Below are 23,980 nucleotides of genomic sequence, written 5' to 3'. Positions count from 1 at the left end.
GACTGGTATTTTTCACTTTGTTTTCTTGACGATTAAATCATACACCCATGATTCTCACCACCAACAAAGATTATCGTTATATGAGTAACACAATAAAACTATGGGAGACATGGTAATTGTGTTAAATTTAGATTTTAAAATTTAGTTTACAAAAATTAGATAATATTTTAGACAAGTTTAATAAATCTGCCAATATACCAAGTTAAATGCTTAGATTAGAGCATGAAAATGAAAAAAAAAATTGATTATTTTTGTAACTAAAAAAAAAATTGATTATTTTTATAACTAAGCCTTTGATAATGCATTACCTATTGATTAATTTCATCATATAAAGCTTTCAAACACATAAAACATTTTTAAAATAGCCATCTAGGAATAATAAATTATGCAATTTAAAAGAAACTTCTTTTGTACATTCATATTTGCTTTGTAAGATCTTATCATATGTTACAATGAAGCTGGGGTAAGATGTCTTTAATGAGCCATTTTGACATGTATTTGTTCGCTTGATGTGTAAAATGTGATCCATCCCAAAACACATATTCTTTAGGGTTCGAACAAATAGGTACTCCATGAGCTCCGCACATTGTTTTAATTGAGGGATTATAATTAAATCTTCCACCAATCCCACAACAACCTTTTCTAAGTGATTTGAATCCTGCACAATGTAAAAAAAAAAATATTAAAATATTTTGCATAAATAACCTCTATATGTTATAATTTAGAAGATTTAAGAGGTTTTAAAGTTATTAACCAAGATTGGAAAAATTATCCAAAATCCACTCGAGAGCACCATAAAGATCTCCATATATAATGTGTATGTGAGGATTCTTCTTTCTTATTTTTTGCAATGCAACTTGTAGATGATTATTGTGATACATAAAGAAATCATTGTAATCTTTTAAACAACCATATGAATCGTAAGAAGACTTGTTTGATGAAAATGCTAAGGAAGCTTGGTGCACAACCCAATTGGAATGCTCCAGGTACAACCACTCGATAAGCACCATAATCAATAACTTTCTACAATCAATTAAAGAAATACAATTAATTAGACCTAGTTGAATTAAAATAATTAAGGCTATATATCGTATAATGTAACGCAATGCAATATAATCAATCATACTATATAATGGACAAACTAATAATTAGTTATGATTACTAGATGATCTTAATTTTATTTCATATTTAGTTTATTTTATAGTAGTAATAATTACTTTTGATTACTAGATGATTAATAGTGGCTGCAATGATAATGGTGATAGTAATGACCAAACGATGACAGTGGTAGTTGTAGACATAACCAAATTGTGGCAGTGGTAGTTGTAATGATGGCAGCGATTACAACCTATTGCAATGCTTGAGCAGAGGTCATTGTTAGGTGATGATGGTGTAGCGTATTTGAATTGTGATGATACTAGCAGCTATGAAGATGGTGACAAGGTGCTAGTCATGGATACTGTAACGACCCCAAAATGGACCGTCACCGGCGCTAGGATTCAGGTCGGCTTAAGGCCGCCAGAACCCGTAGCAAGCCTGCGAAACTCTCTGTGTACCTGTAAAACTCATACAAGATCATACATTTCCTGTGAAAATAAAAACTCTTTGTTGAACCAAGGCTTAACCTGTGCATGCACTATCTCTGTACTCTGTACTCATGTACTTTGTACTCTGTATCCCTGACTAGAGCTTGCTCTAGATGGGTTAACTCATACCTGTTAAGCCTGGTTTTCACATACAGGAAAACATATATACATATACAGATCATGTACAAAACATACATCACTAGGTCAAGCAACAACTATTACATCTCTTTAATATTACATGTCCACTCTAAGCTATACAGATCTCTTTACTTTTCCTGTACTCTGCTGGACTGTCCCTGTACCCTGTACACTGAACCTGCAAAACTGGGGTTAAGGGAGTGGGATGAGCTCTATAGCCCAGTGAGTAGAACAGTAAAACATCTCATTTTAATGTGAAACCTGCCATCTCAATGGCTCTCCTATCATCTGCTCCCAATTCACTGGTTATCATCCTAACTGCTCTGAGGTAATCAAATGGATCATCTCCCGTGTTGTATTTAGGAGCATCCAATTTCAAGTACTCCGTCATTTGGACTTTACCTCCAGATGAGCTAGGTTCATGTCTGTCAACAACAGGGGCTACTGGTTCTGGTGGTAGTACTGGTTCATTTGGCTCTAGATGTGCTGCACTTGGATGGGTAGGGGAAGAGGGATACATAGGATATGGTGGATAGTAAGGATAAGGCATATAAGGCATATAAGGAGGATATGGCACAAAACTCGAGTACTCCGACACACCTCCCATCGGATACTCTGGATAGCCAAAACCTGAGGTCTGAGCACCTCCCTGCGACTCTCCCATACCTTCCTCAAAACTGCCTATCCCCATGCTGTCATCTCTAGACTGATCAATCTCCATAGCTTCCCTCCTTTCCTCTGATCTTCCTCCCCTAGCTGTTCCTCTTCTGCTCTCGTCGACAGACCTTCTAGGGTCTATTGACGTACCTTCCCTGCTAGATCTCTGAGACCTTGCCCTTGGCAATGCAGGAGGACGAGCAGCTGGGCTCTCATTCGCTGGTGGGACTCCAGTCAATCGAGCTGATCGACGAGTTCCTCGCATCTTTATTCTGGAAACACAACATACAACATACCACTTTAGCACATAAACATCACATATCAATCATACACATACAACACTCATGGCATATCATAGCAGATAGGACTCAAGACCCTATCCTAGTGGACATGATTTCCTATTGTGCTTGACCACTTCTAACCTGTCTGAGCCCAACACTGTCTCTATAGGTCCGATCATGTGAACCTAGGGCTCTGATACCAATCTGTAACGACCCCAAAATGGACCGTCACCGGCGCTAGGATTCAGGTCGGCTTAAGGCCGCCAGAACCCGTAGCAAGCCTGCGAAACTCTCTGTGTACCTGTAAAACTCATACAAGATCATACATTTCCTGTGAAAATAAAAACTCTTTGCTGAACCAAGGCTTAACCTGTGCATGCACTATCTCTGTACTCTGTACTCATGTACTCTGTACTCTGTATCCCTGACTAGAGCTTGCTCTAGATGGGTTAACTCATACCTGTTAAGCCTGGTTTTCACATACAGGAAAACATATATACATATACAGATCATGTACAAAACATACATCACTAGGTCAAGCAACAACTATTACATCTCTTTAATATTACATGTCCACTCTAAGCTATACAGATCTCTTTACTTTTCCTGTACTCTGCTGGACTGTCCTTGTACCCTGTACACTGAACCTGCAAAACTGGGGTTAAGGGAGTGGGATGAGCTCTATAGCCCAGTGAGTAGAACAGTAAAACATCTCAGTAAAATATGATCTCATGGAATGCACCATATCACAGACAAGCCACATCAAGAGTAAACCTGTCACCACATAGTCCCAGTAATTCTGTGCCAGGGCGTAGAATCGAGCACCTGGTCTTCCTGTCATATATGTATATGTGTATATAACACCTCTGTACTTACCATTGCCAGGGCGTAGTCAAAGGCTCCTGGACTTTGCTATACCTGCCAGGGCGTAGTCAAAGGCTCCTGGACTTCGCTATACCTGCCAGGGCGTAGTCAAAGGCTCCTGGACTTCCTGTCTGAGACTATTGGATCATTCAGCATTCACTCACATCACCAAATAACGATGCAATGCAACATATTCGTGAATACTAATGCAAGCAACCTATGGCATAAACATGATGCATGAGATATGCTAAAAGCAGTTTGTGGTTCAATTAAAAGTCATAAGTTTAGTTCCACTCACCTCTGGCTATCTGGACTGACTGACTCTGCAGGCTCTGAACCTCTGGAGTAGTACTCACTGCTGCTGCTCTCTCTGGTTCCTCGGGTCTGTACCTATACAGATGGACTCAATGAGGGACCAAACAAGCGTAGAAAGAACTCTCTAAACTTCCCCAAGAATCCCCTTAAACTCACTCAACTATCCATGCAAAGTATGCAAAAGAAAGCTGGACAGGACACTTTCGGCGGCAGGTTCGGCGGCCGAATGTCCTCTCCAGAGACGAAACTCAAGCACCTTCGGCGGCACCTTCGGCGGCCGAATCCCCCAAACAGAGCCGAACATGCAAAACGGGCTGTGGTAGCCAAGCCACCATGCAAGAGGTTCGGCGGCCGAATGAACCTTCGGCTGCCGAACCTGAGTTCATCCAGAACTCAGCTTCAACGGCAAACCATCTTCTCCTTCCCTTCAACCACTCAAACCATAATACGCCAACTCCTCAACACCCATATACTCACGTATATGATCACAGGGGTCCAAAACTATCTAATAACCCCAAACAACAAATGAAACATAACACAGCAACATGTAGACATGCCTAAATCATCAAAACCACTACGTCTGACTTAAACATGCATCTCTCTCCCTTAACTTCCATAAAACCTTCAGAAAACACATAAACAGGTTCAAGAGCATTACTTACCTCCTGTAACAAGAAGATGAACACTCTGAACTAAGGAAAACGGACCAACTCTCCTCAAACTCTCAAACTCTCACAAACTTAGCTTTTTGCTTCAAAACAGTCAAAACCTTGTGAACTATCAAAACCTCTGCATGAGCTGCTCAAACTCAGCAAATAAACCAGGGGAGACGTGGCCAAGCTTCTGGCAACAAGTTGGACATAACACCTGTCCAAAATGCTGACTCAGGATGCCCAAAAACTGGCTGGCCAACTCAGCTTCGGCTGCCGAATCGCATGCAAAACCATGCAACATTCGGGGACCGCACTTAATCTTCGGAAGCCGAACATTGGGCACTTTCGGCGGCCGAACTTACCTTCGGCGGCCGAACTTGACTTCGGCGGCCGAACTTGACTAAAGTCTCCAAGACCCATTTTCTCTTCAAAACTCAAAACTATAGAACTGTAAAACCATAAAACACATCATAACACTTAAAAAACATACTCCTACCCGTATATAGAATCCCAACACCCCGGATTCCACCAGATAACAGGAATTCCGGTGCCGGATTCTAGCCGGGTATTACAGATACAGTTGATTAGTGATGGCGGTCAATAGCAAAGACATTAGCTATAGTGGTAAGTGGCAACTGTGATAGTGGTGGTGATGACTACGTGGCAATATCCATAATATAATAAGTGTTGTTGGTAGTTATTGGCAATAAATAAAATAAACCAAACAAGTAATCATAACTATATCTATTTTTGTATATAATTCTTCATAAAATATAATCGGTTTACATTATATATAATTATCATTCCATCTCATTATGTTAATTTTTTTGTGCTACCAAATAAAATAATCGAATATACAATGTAATTATGATTATATTGCATTTTTAATTCATGTATATATATAAAAAACCTAAAGTTACTCTCATTGCAAGAAAGTTAAAGGTGAACTTACTCGAATAGCAGTCTTAATGGACTGTATAACTCTTGGCACCATGACCTTTACCTCTTCAATACTTTTTCCATATTGAAATGCAATGATATAATCATTGCATCCAACTGTCCCAATCATGTAAAGAGCATGTTTAAGTTTTCTCTTATATTCTATTAGACAAAGAAATAAAAGTGATTGATTAATTTATAGTATTGTTAATAAAGTGTTAATTAACATAAGGAGAAAGATGACCACCTTTTTTGTCATTGCAAATTGCAGACAAATGTTTCTTTAACCATTTATTTTGTACATACAGAGAACTATTAGTGTATGGAAGTGGGATATGCCAGTTTATTATGGTTTTAATGGACGATGCAGTGGCTCCAGCAACGGCAAAATTTACTCCGTGGCTGAAAGTTGAATTTGGATTCTCGTATGGCTCTAGTAGTGGAAGACCAGCCGATTGAGCTGCAATTTTTTTTTGAAAAAAGTAATCACATTTGAAATTTTAATTTTTTTAAATAAAAACAAGTTAGCAATATATACATGAAAATTATCATGCAGAAAAATAATGAATTTAAATATATAATATTGAACCATGATACAAAATTTATGTATGGATTTTAAATTAATATAATATTATTTTTTATTTTTATTTTTTTTCTAGGTATAAACATCAATATTAAAGTGAAAAAATTATGTTAAACCCACTAAATCAACCCAAGGAATATTAAATAGGATAAAGTAAAATAACAAAGCATAAATAAATATCTATGGTGGAAAGGATAGAAACTATATAAGCCAAAATATTGAATATCTTCAATAGGATGAATATATCATTTAGAAACTTATTTATCATTCAGTATTTCCATTTAATGCAATTTGGCTACTAAATTTCAATTAAATATGATTGAAAAGGTAAACAATTTGCACAAGATTGTAAAGATTTGGATGGAAAAAAAAAAGATAAATATTAATAACAATCAAAACAGCTTTTTGATTTAGTTAATTACACTAATCAACAAATCAAATGAAAATCATATAAATCAATTTTCTAATAAAAATATACCAAATTAATGTAAAATTATTACTTACCAATATAATCAATTATTAGATATCCATCTGAGGATCTACCCGTTGCTTTGTGAATTGTTTGACCATAAGGAAATCTTGCATTATAAAGTTGAGGCATTTCTACAATAGAATTACCCGTATCTGATATTGAGTCTCCTGATTGATATATTGCATCAAATTTACATGCCTTGAGATCCTTAGCATCACACGAATAAGATTGAATAAAGATGAAAATAGAGTTGATAAACAATGCAAATAAAAAGCCCATTTTAGAGGAACTTAGCATCACACGAATATTGTATTTTGGCACTTTTTCCTCTATATTAGATCTTAAGGAGACTAATGTTTTATAGACATGTTATGATAATAAACTAACTAACAAGTGATTAAGAAACACAAAATTTTAAACTAACAAACAACTTGATAAAATTAGATGTTTTATATATTATATGTACTCGTTATGACAGAAATGTACAGATTAAAATAGATGGTATTTTACTATAAACATAATATTAAAAGAGGTTATTTGTTTATTTATTTTTATTTTTTATTTTCTGACCTATATTTTCACGGAACATTGTTTATTTCATTCTATTTAGGTTTCTGTATGAGGTGTAAGATGACCAAATCATGATTAATTTAAGAATTTGTTACAATTTTAATTCAAAACTAATTTCTAATATCAATTTAGCGCAAGCATATCTAATCTTATGTGGTAGCTCAAATGGTATCATTATTAATAAATGGTGAGACTTACAAAAACATCTTTAAACTTCCGAAAAAAAAAGAATGCAATAATAACTATTTTGGTCCTATAAGTCTTCCAAACCCCGTAGTAATCACAACATAATTTCATCCAAGAAAATGACCATTTTATCTTGCTCAATTTCCATTCAAAAAAAGTCAAAATCCAACCTTAATTGGAATATCTCAATGGAGAGTGAAACTCAATCAACTTGCAATAAGTATTTAATTTCACAAATGAGAAGCTCAACTCATCCAGAATATTAATAAATTAAGATTATTAGAAGGCACTTTTTACCTTACGAGGGAAAAATAATCTACTCCAAGATTTCAGCCAAATCTTGTAAGAGTAATTTTGAGTCAGCAAATATCGTTTTAGTGTTCTTTTATATTTAAATAAGTACACAAAAAGATATAATAAAACTAAATTCCTCATTAAGATAGAATGACCACAAAGAAGATCAAATTCATAGTACAACGCTTCACTCAATCACATTAGGAAAAACTGAAAAATCTAAGTTAATTTGCCACAGCACGTAAATCTAAGTGATAAATCTATCGTAAACATTTATCTATAGAATTTCATATTCTATCTTATCTAGGATTCCTTCTCTTATCTTATTTAGGATTTCTTATCCTATCTTATATAGGATTCCACATCCTATGCTAAATATAATTCTATCTAATTCACTATATAAGGAGCTCAAAACTATGTTAGTGTCTCAATAGTCAATTCAATTATTTATTCAGTACTCTTGAATTAAGCATCGGAGAGGTTGCCAAGCCAATCCACGCAGTGTTCTATCTTGTTTTGCAAGTTCATATCTAAAAAAATATAATGCAAACAACATCATCAGTGTCATCTGTGAAAAAATGATATAAAAGTTGTGTGTCTCTCTCATTCTATTCGTACTATAAATGGCTTGCATTTTGCAACAACTCCATTAAGAAAACTCTTATCTTATTTTATCAAATTCATAGTAGAAATCTGATGTAATCTATTTATATGTTCCTCCTAAGACTCATCTATAATAGTTAAACAATAAGATGAATAATAAATTTTGTCAAAAATAAATATGTATTTAGGTTGTAATTTATTAATTCTCATACTACTGATGCAAGATTTTTTTTTTCAAAAAGAAAATAACATCCTCATTACTCTTGAGTGAATGTTGAGTCTTACAGATTATTGGTTGATATGGCCTTAACAGTAGTGGTGGCCGTCACATGCATAAAGAAATTTGTCCTATGACTTTGGTTGTGAGAATTTCATTGAAAGATCCAATCTAAGCCACCATATCCTTTAAATAAATCAAAATTATGATACAATAGAAGATTTGTTGAGTTTACAAATTAACATTAGTTTATAGTTGCTGTGACTTTTAATTTTTTTAATATTAAAGTAAATGTTGTAGTTATTTTATTGGTTGGGTAGTCGATACAAGGAGAAACTTTCTATTGCTCAATTGCAACCCAACCAAATAGGAATGAAAGTAGGCATACTTTTAGAAATATCTACAAAAGCCAACATCAATTACTTTTCTATGATTCGTTGTATGGTTCAAAATTACCAAGATACCATTTTATCGATCCTTTGATGAAGTGAGGCCATTAGAACTTTATTTATTTATTTTTATTTTTCACAACCTTGCCACAAAACTTGATTTGTTATAAGAATTTTCTCTTTATTTATTTATTTATTTATTTATTTCCAAGCATGCCGTCAAAAGAATAATGAGTAGAAGAACATTCATTACTTACAATAACATAAACTGTCATTAGTTAATCAAAGTACTTGGTGCTCTAACTTGTTTTGCATATCTTAATCCACATGAAGAGCTGGTGCAACATCATTGGCACTGCCTATGGGAAAATCTATTTTCTCATAGGAACACAAATTTTATGATTATTTATTCTAGTTCCTTCCTTCATCAAAGGCCTCCTATTGACTCTAGCCATGGTTTTGAAAATAATAGTTCTACTAGATCGATCAATGGCATAAATGGTAATGTGATGAGCATTGGAAACCTATAGATTTATGAATCAATGGCCCATGAGTAACCCCTTCAAAAATTAAGATTGTTAACTGAATTTTTTAAGAAACAAGAAGGGTATGGCATGACCCATCTTTTTTTTTTTTTTCGAAATAAAACTCCATTTGAGAGGATTTATCCTTAAGTATTATTAAAGAGCTTAAATTACTCCTAATAAATCTAATCAAGTTGTTGGGTTTTAGTTATATTCTTAGTTCCTTTTATAAGTTAGTGAAGGGTCTAGAATCTATCTATTTTTACCTTTTTTTTTCCTTTGGTTTGTACTTTGCTCAATTGATTAGTTAATAAAAAATAGTATCTACAACTTTATTTTGAGCTTTTTTAGAGAGTCATTTGGGTTGGCATATTTATTTAAAGCGAACATAATATTCTCTAGATTAGTTATGATAGAAATTATTATTTGCAACTTTGAGCAAGTAGGATTATTATGTTTATATTTTGTTAACAACAAAGAGAAAAACATGCATATGTTAGGCCTTGCATATAATTTTTGAAAGGGAAGGTTATAAAAGAATTTCAATTGAAATGTAATTTTTCCTTATGCTGTTAAAGGTATGTGTTTGATCTCTTAGAAAAATTTGCAACGTTAGATGACAATTCTCATGTTACTATTGTAAAATATAAAAAAAATTGAAAAAAAAAACTAACAATTTAAGTATAGATCTTTGAATTACAATAACTATATCAGACATTGTTATTTTTTTTCCTTGAGATAGAGGAGATGGGTATTGGAGTGTTAAACCTATAATCTATAGGGAACAACTAAATACAGTTAATGCGTGCTAAGCCTATGAGTGCAATAAATAATATTGTTAAATCAATTAGTTTTGTAAAGGCAGCTACTTGTTTGAGTTAGGATAGAGATCCCACATCAGTAAATAACAAAGTGGTACAGGAATATATATATATATATATATATATATATATATATACATATTCTAACTCAGAATTACTATATAACTTAGGTTAACTATTTTGGTCCAAGTAGAAAATGAATTGAAAAGTTATTTAAATCAGTTTTTGTTGGGCTGTTACGAGTTTATTGTTAAATATTTTAAGTTTAACCTTATTGATGATTTTTATGTTATGATGCAATAATTTATAAACTTATAAGGTTTATTTAATTAAAAAAAATAAGAGTATAAGACCAAAAATTATAACTAAAAAAATATTATTGATGTTGCATTGACTCCATGAGATGAGTTTAAATCTATAAAGTAAGTGATACAGGACTATTTAGACTCCGTCAGGAGTTTCAACCAATATCGTTTGGTTAAGACGAAATAAGAGAAAAGATAGGCTAAAAGACGAAAAGTCTTATTGAAATTTCTTAAAGATTGAAAAGTGAGTTTCTAATAGCCAAGGGAGGCTATTTATAATAGAAATAAAATAATCCTAATCCTAATAAGAGTCTAAAATCCTAATAGCCAAGGGAGGCTATTTACAATAGAAATAAAATCCTAATATGCAAAAATAATCCTAATCCTAATAGGAGTCTAAAATCCTAATAGCCAAGGGAGGCTATTTACAATAGAAATAAAATCCTAATATGCAAAAATAATCCTAATCCTAATAAGAGTCTAAAATCCTAATAGCCAAGGGAGGCTATTTACAATAGAAATAAAACCCTAATATAAAAATACCCAAAATATCCAAAAATAATTAAAATATAAAAGTTAGCCCCGGTCCAAGTCTGCCGTAAAATCCAAGGCTAGTTGCCCCGTGTCATTCCCTTCCACTTGTAAAGAACTCGTCCTCGAGTTGTCATTAGCAGGGTAGTACTGAAATAGATCTGCCACATTAAACGTCTTGGAAATTTTCATTTCATGTGGGAGCTCAAGAACATAGGCATTGTCATTGATCTTCTGAATGATCCGGAATGGACCAATCTTCTTGGCGTCAAGCTTTTTCTGTCCTCCACCACACTCCTTGCGTAAATACACCATAACTTGGTCACCGACATTGAAGGACTTGAAACGCCTATATTTATCAGCTGTAGCTTTACATTTGTCATCGGCTTTTGTAAGGTATTGTTGTAGCTATTTGAAAATATCCACGTGCTGCTTTGCCAAGTTGCTTGCTGTAATACTGTTGTAAGCAAATTCCACCTGGTCTTGGAATTTTTCACTCTCCTTTGGACTCATCTTGTAATGAGGCAGATTCGGTAATTTTGATCCAGGAATGAGATCAATCTGATGTTGGATATCCCGCGGAGGTGGAAGCTTTGATGATTCCTCCACTATCTTAGGAAACTCCTTCAATAGCTCTTTGACGGGTGGTGGTAAAGATGGTGCATCCTCCATTGTACTTTTTTCTCTCACCAATAAAGTCAGTGTGCCCCCAGATTTCTCAACTGCGCCTGATAGCTTCTGCACTCCCGTAGAAATAGCAACAACATTCTTCTCTTCCACTTTAGAATGTTTCGCAGAACCGGAAGGCAAGATAGTAATCTTCTTTTGATTCCACGTGAATGTGTATGAATTCTCCTTCCCTTTATGCAAAGCATCAACATCGAACTGCCAAGGGCGACCTAGCAAAATTTCACAGCAATCCATATCCACAACATCACAATTAACAAGTTCAGTATAAGATTTACCGATCGAGATAGGCACGCTGCAGATTCTGTTGACCTCAATTGTCGGACCTTCCTTAATCCATCCGACTTTGTATGGTGAGGGGTGAGGCTGTGTAGGCAACTGTAATTTTTCCACCAACTGCTTAGCTATCAGATTCTCACAACTGCAGCTATCTATAATTAGCCTGCAAATTGCCTCTCCTACTCGATACTTTGCCTGGAAAATCTTCATCCTTTGTGTCTCGTCCTCCTATTTTGTTGAGCATAAGATCTTCTTCACCACATAAGTGACCTCTCCATCTTTAGAACCAGCAATAGATCCGTCATCGTCATCCACTTCCTCGTCAGTTTCAGCCACCTGCTCAACTATATTAACCTGCCGGCGGTCAGCATTAACTCCTCTACGTTCTGGACAGTTATTTGATAGATGACCAGATTGCCTGCACCGGTAACAGATGTCTCCCGTTGGCTTCTGGTAAGGATTGGTCCTGCCTCCTTTGTCTGTTGTAGTGGTGACTGCCTTGCCCTTACTGTCTCTCCTTTCTTCCGTGGTATTCGGAGGGTTGCCAGAATTTACAACCTTAGAAGGCTGCCCGTTGTAGTTGCCTCTATATTGCTGCGTCCCTGTTGAACTAGAGTTTCTGTAATTGAAATTCCGGTTGTACTGCTGCTGTCGTGGTTGCCAATCAACACGCTCTTCTGCCCTTTTTGCCATCTCAATAGCGTCTGCCAAGGTGAAAATCGCAGCTACTCCCATCATACAACGAATTTCGTGATTCAGCCCCCTCTGATAATGAGCAACCTGTTGGGCCTCGTTCTCACAGTTTTCACATCTCGCCTGCAGCCTTAGAAACTCCTCGGTATACTCATCCACCCTTCGGTTCCCTTGTACACTGATAGAGCCAAATTTAGACCCATTTTCCATATTAATATTTATGTTAATTTACACATTTTCTACCTAATTTTGTGGTTTTAACCTTATTTTGCAGAAAATGGAGTAAAATGGTAATTTGGCAAAAAAGGCCTGAAATCTGCCCAAAAGAGAGCAAAATTGCACAAGCATGGTTTGCCCAAATTGTTTGCCCAAACCAAAGTTGAAGCTGAAATGGAAGAGGAACAATCTGCTGTTTGACCAGACTGTTTGCCCAAACAGACTGGGCAAACAGATTAGCAGGGCAGAAGCAGAGCACAAAAATTAGACTGTTTGCCCAAACAGACTGGGCAAACAGGCCAGCAGTGCGCAGGCAACAGGGAAAACCGACTGTTTGCCCGAGCTGTTTGCCCAAACAACGCGGGCAAACAGCACCAGCAACCAGCAGACAGTAAATTGCGGTAAAATCAAAATTCAAATGCTCAAGAAGTGTTTTCCCTCTCAAACACGTGTGGACAGCTCAGCAAACCCTAAAGACACCTCAGCACTCAATCCCACATATTTAGGAAGGCAAATCTCATCAAAATACAATTACCTTCCAAGAATTCAACTCCAATTGGGAAAAGGAGTCCCATCTCAACAAGGAAACCTAGGGCAGCCTCTTCAGCTATAAAAGGGCATGCAAACCAGCAGATCAGGTATCCTTGAATCATCTTTGGATCAACTCATCCTCGGCAGGACCACTCCAGCAGCTGCGCGCCCCTTGCGCCAGCCCTTCTCCATCTCTTTTTGTTTTCTTTCTTTATTTTCATGTTAGTTTCAGCCATGAGTGGCTGAAACCCTTTTTCTAGTTGAAGAATAAGGTGAAACTTTGGTTGTTTATGGATTGGGAGATCTGAACCTTTATGTTATTCTTTTATCAGTATTTATGCAATTTTGTGCTTAATTCATTGTTGCTTTGTTGTTTTGATCAAATTGGCCACTTGATTCTTGATTGCAAAGTAATTTTTTGTTAGTTTGGATAATTTTTAGTTCGTAATTGCTGGAATTATTCAAACGCAAGTAACCCTTGGTGTAAAAACCTAGGAAATTGCATAATCTAGCAATATCACCATACGTTTGGGTAGCTAGAATTAGGTCTCTCTATTTCTTAATGCAATTAACAGTTGTTAGATGCCAAAGGCCCAAGGACGTTCCTTGGCAACTTGTTGATTAGTGATTAATTAGAGGACGTTCCCTAATTAATCTATGCTTAAGGAGGGATATGGTTGGTGAGAAGCGTCTTCCACCTCCATAACTAATTTATTGAGTTAAATAAGAGAATATAAGTTTCAATGATCAATCCCAACAACTAAAGTGGATCCAACTCTTCAACTAGGCCTTTCTCATTATTGAATTGGCGCCGTTGCCGGGGAGTTGATCTAACTTATTTGTTTTTCTTTCAGTACCAAATTCAAAAAAAAAAAAAAAAAAAAAAAAGAAGAAGAGAGCACTCTGCGCAGAACCATCTTCTGAAACATCTCAATTGCACATCTGAATCATGGATAAGGTAAGTAGATCTGATCTTTCTTTTCTAACATCTTTATTGAAAGATTTAACCATAGAACAAGACGCGGTAAGTACACCTTTGCGCCTTGCGGAACTTTATGAACAAATCGATGCTATGAGAAGTTTTGTTATAGACTAAGCTGAACAAGCTTTTGAGGAACAACAACTCCAACAAGTACATGCATATGAAAGATTCTATGGACAGCCGAGATATACAATACCTGAAGATACCGGAATTAATCTTTATAAGATGTTGGAGACTTTGCAAAATGTCCAACAAGACGTGGATCGAATAGCCGCCAAATGGAGAGCAGACATGGTAAGAAAAGAGGAAGATCTTCAAGATGTATGGGACGATGACGAAAGTTCCCAAGAAATAGAAACTGAATTTGCTGCACAAATCACCGTTGCTCTTGAAACTGAACCAGAAGTGGTTGCACTTGCTGAACCCGCTGCTGTCCATAAATCAACAATTGCAGAAATTGCCCCAACTGAACCTGAAGTTACTGCACTTGCTGAACCAGCAACATACATCACAGTACCAACATCTGCCAAAGCACAGTTTACAACCCCAGCTGCTGTCCAAAAACCAGCAACTGCTGTGTTTGCCCAAACAGCACAGCCCACTGCTGTGTCTGCCCAAATACCTGCTGATGTGGATCAAAATGGTGTACTAACCAATGATTTTTGTAGGGAGGACAGCCAAGAAGATGAAAGAAGCCAAGTAGAGCTGAAACGGACAGCAATGAACTGCTGCATGCAGAGGACAGATTGTTGTTTGCCCAAACAGCCTGGGCAAACAAGTAGACAGGAGGCAGAACAGGCAGATTACTGTTTGCCCAAACAGCCAGCAAAGGCAGAACAGGCAAGCCTCTGTTTGCCCAAACAGGTTCAGCAGCCAACTAAGACAGAATGCAGACTGGCCAAGTCAATCCAGCAAGAAGAACTCTGTTTGCCCAAACCAGTTGGGCAAACAGCTCCAGCAGAACACTGTTCACCTGAAAAACCAGCAGAGGAAAAGAAGGTAGAATCTTGTTTGCCCGAACAGCAGCTAGCAAAGGAGCATGAGGAAAGTTGCTGTTTGCCCAAACAGCAGGGAGAAGGAGAATCCAGCTTTTCCAAATAGCAAGCCAAGGCAGAAACTTGTTTGCCCAAACAAGCTATGCAGATTGTACAAGAAGATTGCTGTTTGCCCAAACAGCAAGGTAAGGTAGAATTTGTTTTGCCCGAATTCAATATCAAATTGCAGCCACCTATGGAGAAATATGAATTGGAGTTCGAAGTGATGCCCAATCATCTCAAAAATGCACACATAAGGGCTAGAGGCACGCTTCATCTGAAAGAGGAAAAGCTAATCATGTTACTTTATGAGTACATAAAAGAAATAGGATGGGTTGTGACCAAATCAAAAGGCAAGCTACACTTTTTACTTAATGCAGTTGGAACCATTTTCCATCCTCCAATTACTTAAGCCTTGATCAAGTCAAGAAAGTCTAGCCCGCGACTTTAAACTAAGGCGCTACTGGGAGGCAACCCAGCGGAGACATGCCCAATCGAGGAAGATTTTCTAAAAAAAAAAAAAAAAAAAAAAAAAAAAACACAGAGATATGTGACTGTTTGCCCAAACAGCATGGGCAAACAACCAGAGATGCAGGAACCAGAGGAGTTAACCCACTTCCAGATTTTTAGTTGTTTTGCAGATGATCAATCTGTTTGCCCAAACAAACTCGGCAGAGATGACTCAGTACAAGGATGGGATGTTGTTTGCCCACACAGCCCAATATCACGCGCTATACCTGCTGGGCGCCAACCAAGAAACTGGGCCACCACCCAAGGCATACAGATCACAAAACGGGACCGTTTCACTCTCATTTAAAAACTCTATTTCTTCTTTTCCTTTTATTTTTCCCTCTCATAACTGCCCCCCGCTCTGAGAACCTCTCCCTCTTCATCTCCCAACAACCAAAAGCCATGACAAGGATGAAAATGGTCGCCACCACCGGACCAGGGCAATGGCGCCGGCTAGGACTCCCCCGACCGACCAGGGACTCCGACGGTAGCAACGAAGAGTCAAACAAACCACTGACCATCATTGACAGTGCTACAGTTAAAACTATCCCAACTGCTGTTCCTCTCAACACATACCAATGCCAGCAGAGGAGGACGGCACGACGCCTACTGCCCGCTGACGAAGCCATCACCGAGCAAGAACACCCAGAAGCAACAATAGAAGCCGATACCATAGAACCTACTCATCCACCCATACCCGAGACCCATCAACCTGCCCCACCCGCCTGCTTGACTACCGGCAAGACCCACGCAGCGATGGCGCTGAACTTCTACAAGCAATCAGAACAGACCAGGTTTGCCTCTCTTGCACAGCTATCCCTCCAAGCAGGTAAGTACATTCATACCGACACTCTGGAAACTCTGGGCATTAAGGCAGAAGTCTCAGAACTCATCAATGGCATTGGCTGGTCCTGTTTCTTTAATCTGAGAATGCCTATTTTTTCTGAATTGACACGGGAGTTTTACTGCACATTCTTCTTTGATAAAATCGCTATGAACTCACTGGATACACATGATATTATCTCCTTCAGATTACTTGGTCAACGTTTCAGGCTGTCTATGAATGAATTTAACACTGCTCTTGGTTTTGAGTACCTTGACTCAGCCTGTGATTCCCTTGATAACTTTGATGCTGCAACTGCTTATTTAGAACTCTGCACCAATCCACCTGAACCTTACTTTTCAAAATCTAAGGATGTGTATTTAAGCAATCCATGCTTAAAATACCTCCACAGGTTTTTGGCCTACACCTTGGTTGGGAGAAAAGATGCCTCCAGTATTCTCCCCAAAGCTGAACTATTTATCCTTTGGAGTATGGTACATCAGCGCAAGCTGAATCTGGGATTCTGGTTAGCTAACCAGATATCCAACACATTAGCACACCACCGTTCACTTGTCCTTGGCCACATAACCACCTTGCTAGCTGTCAATCTACAGGTACTTCAGCCTGAGCATACTGACATGGCACCCACTTGTGAACCAACCCCCCTTGATTTACGAGCACTAGATGACATGGGGTTGTTGCGCAAAATGGGTAGCATTTTCTATATTTCACCTGCAGGCCCTGCCGTCCCACGGCATGACAGAGTATTTGGGCGACAGCCCAACACAAGGGAGGCCGCCCAGCGCGCTTACCAGCCAGCAAACCCTCCACCAGCACAGCAAGCAAACACACAGCAGGCTCCATCACCAGCACAACAACCTCCAGCAACTCAGCAAGCAGAAGCAGATCGCTTGGACAGAATTGAGGCTAGGCTGACACACATAGAAAGCATGTTGGAGTTGCTGGTGCAGCACATCCTGCCACCTGGACACAGAAATACCTGACGCATCCAGCTGTTTGCCCAAACAGAACTAGGCAAACAACCATACCAGGGAAGTATCAGTTTTTCACTTGAACTTTAATTTTTTCATACATTGAGGACAATGCATGAGTTAGGTGTGCGGGTGCATATCTCTGAATTTTGATGCTTCATGCATACTTTTTGATTCCTCTTAATTTCTTTTAAGCTTTAATTTTCAATTAGTACACATTAGGTTAAATTTTTTTCATTTTTAGTTATTTTTGCTTTCAACTCACACACATTCACATAGCCACAGTCTTTTCTTTTTACTGTTTTGATATGCTTTACTCAAACACATAGGCTATGGTGAATGAGTTTTCTTCTCAAGACCCCATTGATGTGATGATCCTTTAAACCTAAGTTGAATCAATTGTAGTGAGTTGTATTCATTTTTGGAAATTTCCTTTTGAATTGAATCTTTGAGCTTGCCATGGTGAAAAATATATTGATGACCCTCATTAGAGAGAATAAATCGAAAGTTGTGTGAATGAACTAAATATGACTTATTTTGGCAATTGGTGTTGATTTGCCCTAATCATTGAGAAAAAGAAAAAGAAAATTCAGCAAAGGCAAAGACCTCAAAAGCACAAAGTAAAAACTGTTCCAATGGTCAAAGACTATGAACAGCCACTTGGACAAGTGACCAACTGAGTAACTAGGGGTGGGTATCACAAATATGTACCTTCACGTCAAAAGGTTGGTGACTTTTTCAAGCAAGAATAAAAGTGCAAAAGCTGAATAAAAGAGTAAAGTGCTTTAAGAAAAGGGCAAATCACTCTGAAAGCTAGAAAGAGTCTAAAAATAAACAAATATGTGCATGATATATCTCTTGAGGAAAATAAATACTAACCATGGTAGGTAAAGGGAGACAAGGAAAAGAGGAAAGTAACCTTGGTGCATACACTTTTCACTACAATACTTCAAAGTAGGAGTCTAGGGTATAAGCTTAAGTGGAAATAAGGATCAAGTAGTAAAGAAAGCTTGTTTCACTAGGTCTATTTGCTTGAGGACAAGCAAAGGGTTAGGTGTGGGGGTATTTGATAGAGCCAAATTTAGACCCATTTTCCATATTAATATTTATGTTAATTTACACATTTTCTACCTAATTTTGTGGTTTTAACCTTATTTTGCAGAAAATGGAGTAAAATGGTAATTTGGCAAAAATGGCCTGAAATCTGCCCAAAAGAGAGCAAAATTGCACAAGCATGGTTTGCCCAAATTGTTTGCCCAAACCAAAGTTGAAGCTGAAATGGAAGAGGAACAATCCGCTGTTTGACCAGACTGTTTGCCCAAACAGACTGGGCAAACAGATTAGCAGGGCAGAAGTAGAGCACAAAAATTAGACTGTTTGCCCAAACAGACTGGGCAAACAGGCCAGCAGTGCGCAGGCAACAGGGAAAACCGACTGTTTGCCCGAGCTGTTTGCCCAAACAACACGGGCAAACAGCACCAGCAACCAGCAGACAGTAAATTGCGGGAAAATCAAAATTCAAATGCTCAAGAAGTGTTTTCCCTCTCAAACACGTGTGGACAGCTCAGCAAACCCTAAAGACACCTCAGCACTCAATCCCACATATTTAGGAAGGCAAATCTCATCAAAATACAATTACCTTCCAAGAATTCAACTCCAATTGGGAAAAGGAGTCCCATCTCAACAAGGAAACCTAGGGCAGCCTCTTCAGCTATAAAAGGGCATGCAAACCAGCAGATCAGGTATCCTTGAATCATCTTTGGATCAACTCATCCTCGGCAGGACCACTCCAGCAGCTGCGCGCCCCTTGCGCCAGCCCTTCTCCATCTCTTTTTGTTTTCTTTCTTTATTTTCATGTTAGTTTCAGCCATGAGTGGCTGAAACCCTTTTTCTAGTTGAAGAATAAGGTGAAACTTTGGTTGTTTATGGATTAGGAGATCTGAACCTTTATGTTATTCTTTTATTAATCAGTATTTATGCAATTTTGTGCTTAATTCATTGTTGCTTTGTTGTTTTGATCAAATTGGCCACTTGATTCTTGATTGCAAAGTAATTTTTTGTTAGTTTGGATAATTTTTAGTCCGTAATTGCTGGAATTATTCAAACGCAAGTAACCCTTGGTGTAAAAACCTAGGAAATTGCATAATCTAGCAATATCACCATACGTTTGGGTAGCTAGAATTAGGTCTCTCTATTTCTTAATGCAATTAACAGTTGTTAGATGCCAAAGGCCCAAGGACGTTCCTTGGCAACTTGTTGATTAGTGATTAATTAGAGGACGTTCCCTAATTAATCTATGCTTAAGGAGGGATATGGTTGGTGAGAAGCGTCTTCCACCTCCATAACTAATTTATTGAGTTAAATAAGAGAATATAAGTTTCAATGATCAATCCCAACAACTAAAGTGGATCCAACTCTTCAACTAGGCCTTTCTCATTATTGAATTTCTCTACTTTAATTATTTGCTTTTTTACTTGGTCTTGACTAGGAAAATAAGTAAGTATCAATTCCCTGTGGATTCGACTCTATTGCCACTATCTGCAAATTATTTTGTTGGTTGATAATAGGTTTATTTTTGACGGCTTCGACAACCGCTTATCATACACAGTCATGATACCGGTTATATAAAACCTGAGTGTGATTTCTAGGCAAGAACCGTTGTTCAAACATCTGCTTCATCAGCACCCAGTTTCGTATGGGCTCCAGCCTCTTCCGATAGCGTTCGTTTTGAATCGAATTCCACCAGGCTGCTGCACCCCCTTTTAACTTATAGGCCACAATTGGAACCTTGCGTTCCTCTTCCACGTTCATAATTTCAAAGAAGCGTTCAACCTCTGCCAGCCAATCAAGAACAGATTTAACATCTAATGAACCAGAAAAGTTTTGAAGGTCTACCTTGATCCTGTAACCTTCCTGATAGTTCTGTTGGGGATTTGCAAGCATAGGATTGACGACCACAGGATTGGCGGCCACAGGATTGGCGGCCACATGGGGATGTGCGGCGGCGGCGGGTTGGTGGATTCCCTGCTGCAAGGTCAATTGTCCGATCATCTCCCTCAATTCTGCCAAAGATGCCTCAATCGCAGCAAGTCGCGCCTCTTGGTTATCTACCATGGTCGAACTTCGCTTTGATACCAATCTGATACAGGACTATTTAGACTCCGTCAGGAGTTTCAACCAATATCGTTTGGTTAAGACGAAATAAGAGAAAAGATAGGCTAAAAGACGAAAAGTCTTATTAAAATTTCTTAAAGATTGAAAAGTGAGTTTCTAATAGCCAAGGGAGGCTATTTACAATAGAAATAAAATCCTAATATAAAAATACCCAAAATATCCAAAAATAATTAAAATATAAAAGTTAGCCCCGGTCCAAGTCTGCAGTAAAATCCAAGGCTAGTTGCCCCGTGTCAGTAAGAAAAGCACTAAGTTTTAATAACAGAAAAAGAGAAACAATAAGATCACATATTTAGAGGTTATCTACCTGTTGGACTAAGATAACTTAATTTAGTGGGATGTGAAATCCTGAGTTTAAAAAGATATCTTTTTATAGTAGGTCTTATGCTCAGAGCACCAGTCTTGTTAAGTCCAAAGTCTTAGGGATTGTGACAGGACATTGATGCTGAAACCTATGATTCTTTTTCATATTCGGATTTTGCATTTTAAGCATAGTCTTTTATATTTCGAATATCCAATCCATAATAGTTGGATAATTTAGTTGGGAATATATCAAGTACATTACTTAGTTTAACATGTTTGATAATCATTTTAGTGCATTTAATTTAAAAATCTTTTTATTAACATAATTTATATAATTACTATATATTATATAAGCATTAATTAGAGCATTTGTTATTTTTGTCTTTAATTTGTCTCATAAACAAATGAACAATGGAGATTACATAAACACATTTACAATTTACTTGTAATTTGTTACATCATTATAATATTTCAATTTTAGCGTTGGTTATTTAAATTTGGTTAAATTTTAACTATGATAATTAAAATATAATAAAGCTTTAAAAATAAACCATGATTATATACTTGATAGGAAAAAAATAATTAAAGAACATAAAGTAATAAATTGATTAAAATAGTTAAAATTTAGAATTTGAACAGTTATCACTAAAACTCAAATTAAGGAGGAGGCTTACTGTCTATTCAGAAGAAACACATGTTTAATGAATCATCTCGAAATAATACTTATCTTTGGCATTTTGGAAAGTTACAAATATTAGGAGCTTAAAAATCCACCTATATGTGGATGAAAACTAAGAGCAGTAATGTGAAAGCGTAATAAATTTAATGATTTTTTGTGGAATGAAGTAACGACTACTAAATAGCACTCACTACGGCCATAAGAAAAAATTATGGTTAAAATGTCATTTAAGCCTAAAACTATTATATTTTAATTTTTAATTTAAATTTGTCCTTAAACAACCATTCAAAAACCAAATAAAGTCATCATTTATCTCAGTCTTAATAGTCAAGTTTTAAATTTATGAAAAAAAAATAATATTTTATATTTTTAGGTCTTGCTGCATAATTCAAGGGTAAATTTAGTTTTATTGCTGAAAAATAATCTAAAATTTTTATTTTATGCCATCCAAATCTGTCTTTGATAAGTATAAAATTGATTATGTTTTTATAGAGGAAAATGGATAGAGTATAGCTAAATGTAATATAACTATGAAACTAATTAAGAATTAAATTTAAAAATAAATAAATAAAAAAGAAAAGGGATATGTAATCAAGAATTTATCTCTAAAAAATATTTTTATTTTTAATAATTATCAAAAGAAAATCTGATATTTGAGACAAAATTAATCCTCTCATCTAACTAATTGCGAATAATAATTATCCTTAAAAATCATTTATTTAATATTTTTATTTTTTAAAAAAAATTAATTTGAAATTTTTAAAAATAAAAAATCCCATTAGTCTCCAAACAAAAAAAAATCAATGAGTTCTTTTGTTTTATATTCAAAATAGAGTACTTATTAAGCCCATTCAAAACATTAAAAATGTTGGATTGATTAAGCCCATTCAAAACATTGAATAAATACTTTCCAACCCATAAATCAATTGGCATAATAAGGGAAATCACAAGCATAAAGCAAAAACCATCTGAGGACCTTTATGATTATTGGGAAAGATTTGAAAGACTTTGCACAGAATGCCCTCAACATGACATGTCAGACAAGGCCCTTATACAATTCTTCTATGGAGGATTATCTCCTTCAGAAAGAAAATTCATTTATGTAACCTGTGGAGGCTCCATTGAAGACAAAACACCTAGACAAATGAGAGAATTAATCTCCACTCTTGCAGCCTCATCTAGGCAATATGGAGAAGAGAGGCAACTACAAAGGGCCAATGAGGTAAATTTTCCTTCTATGTCTGAACTAACATCTGTTATAAAAAATGCTGTGGTGGATGTGGTACAACAGATTCAAGCACCCCAGCCACCTAGGCCATGTGGGATTTGTTTATGTGTAGGACACCCAACTGATCAATGTCCCACACTCCAAGAAGACCATCAGCAAGCCAACGCCATTGGGAGGTACAACAACCAGCCTAGATATGATCCATACTCCAACACCTATAATCCAGGTTGGAGAGACCATCCCAATTTCAGCTATGGAAAGGGCAACACTGATCAGAATCACCAAGGTTACCAAAGAAGCCAAGTCCAACCAGCACCTCCAGTGGACAATAACACTATGAATGAAGTAGTGAAGACCTTGCAAATGATACAACAACAGATAGGACAAATGGCCACCTCCATAAACAGATTGGAAACTCAAGGAAAGTTGCCATCCCAAACTGAGGCAAATCCCAAACAAAATGTAAGTGCCATTACTTTGAGAAGTGGGAAAGAGCTTCAAGATGCAAAATTTGAGGAGGAAAAGCAAGTTGAACCAAAGCGTACATCATCTGAGACACCCTCTGCACAACATCCAAGGCGATCTGAAGCCTCTTCATCGCAATCCGCAGCTCCTCCTGCGCAAAAGACTGATCCAAAGGTAAGCTTTCACATTCCACCTCTTTTTCCCAAGAGATTTGAAAGAACACAAAAAGAAAAGGAAGAAAAGGAGATCCTTGACACTTTCAGAAAAGTACAAATCAATATACCTCTGCTAGATGCTGTTAAGCAGATTCCCAGGTACGCTAAATTTCTGAAAGAACTTTGCACTAATAGGAGAAAGCTTGCAGAGAGAGAAAAAGTAAGTGTAGGTGAGGTTGTGACTGCTGTTATTAAAAGAGAACTCCCTACTAAATGCAAAGACAAAGGTATGTTTGCTATC

The 23,980-nt window shown here is 36.9% G+C and overlaps 1 protein-coding gene across 1 annotated transcript; it reads right to left on the bottom strand.

Annotated features, from left to right (window-relative positions):
- Positions 1-440: 440 nt before the first annotated feature.
- On the bottom strand, positions 441-6,767 carry LOC110607557 (acetylajmalan esterase). The gene is given in 6 exon segments (XM_043955908.1): positions 441-658; positions 755-945; positions 947-1,023; positions 5,447-5,595; positions 5,681-5,893; positions 6,521-6,767. Coding segments are annotated over 6 exon segments (1,095 nt in total).
- Positions 6,768-23,980: the final 17,213 nt, after the last annotated feature.

The sequence above is a fragment of the Manihot esculenta genome, chromosome 4, assembly GCF_001659605.2.
Source record: "Manihot esculenta cultivar AM560-2 chromosome 4, M.esculenta_v8, whole genome shotgun sequence".
Classification (NCBI taxonomy): domain Eukaryota; kingdom Viridiplantae; phylum Streptophyta; class Magnoliopsida; order Malpighiales; family Euphorbiaceae; genus Manihot; species Manihot esculenta.
This window is presented reverse-complemented; position numbering and strand designations above follow the sequence as displayed.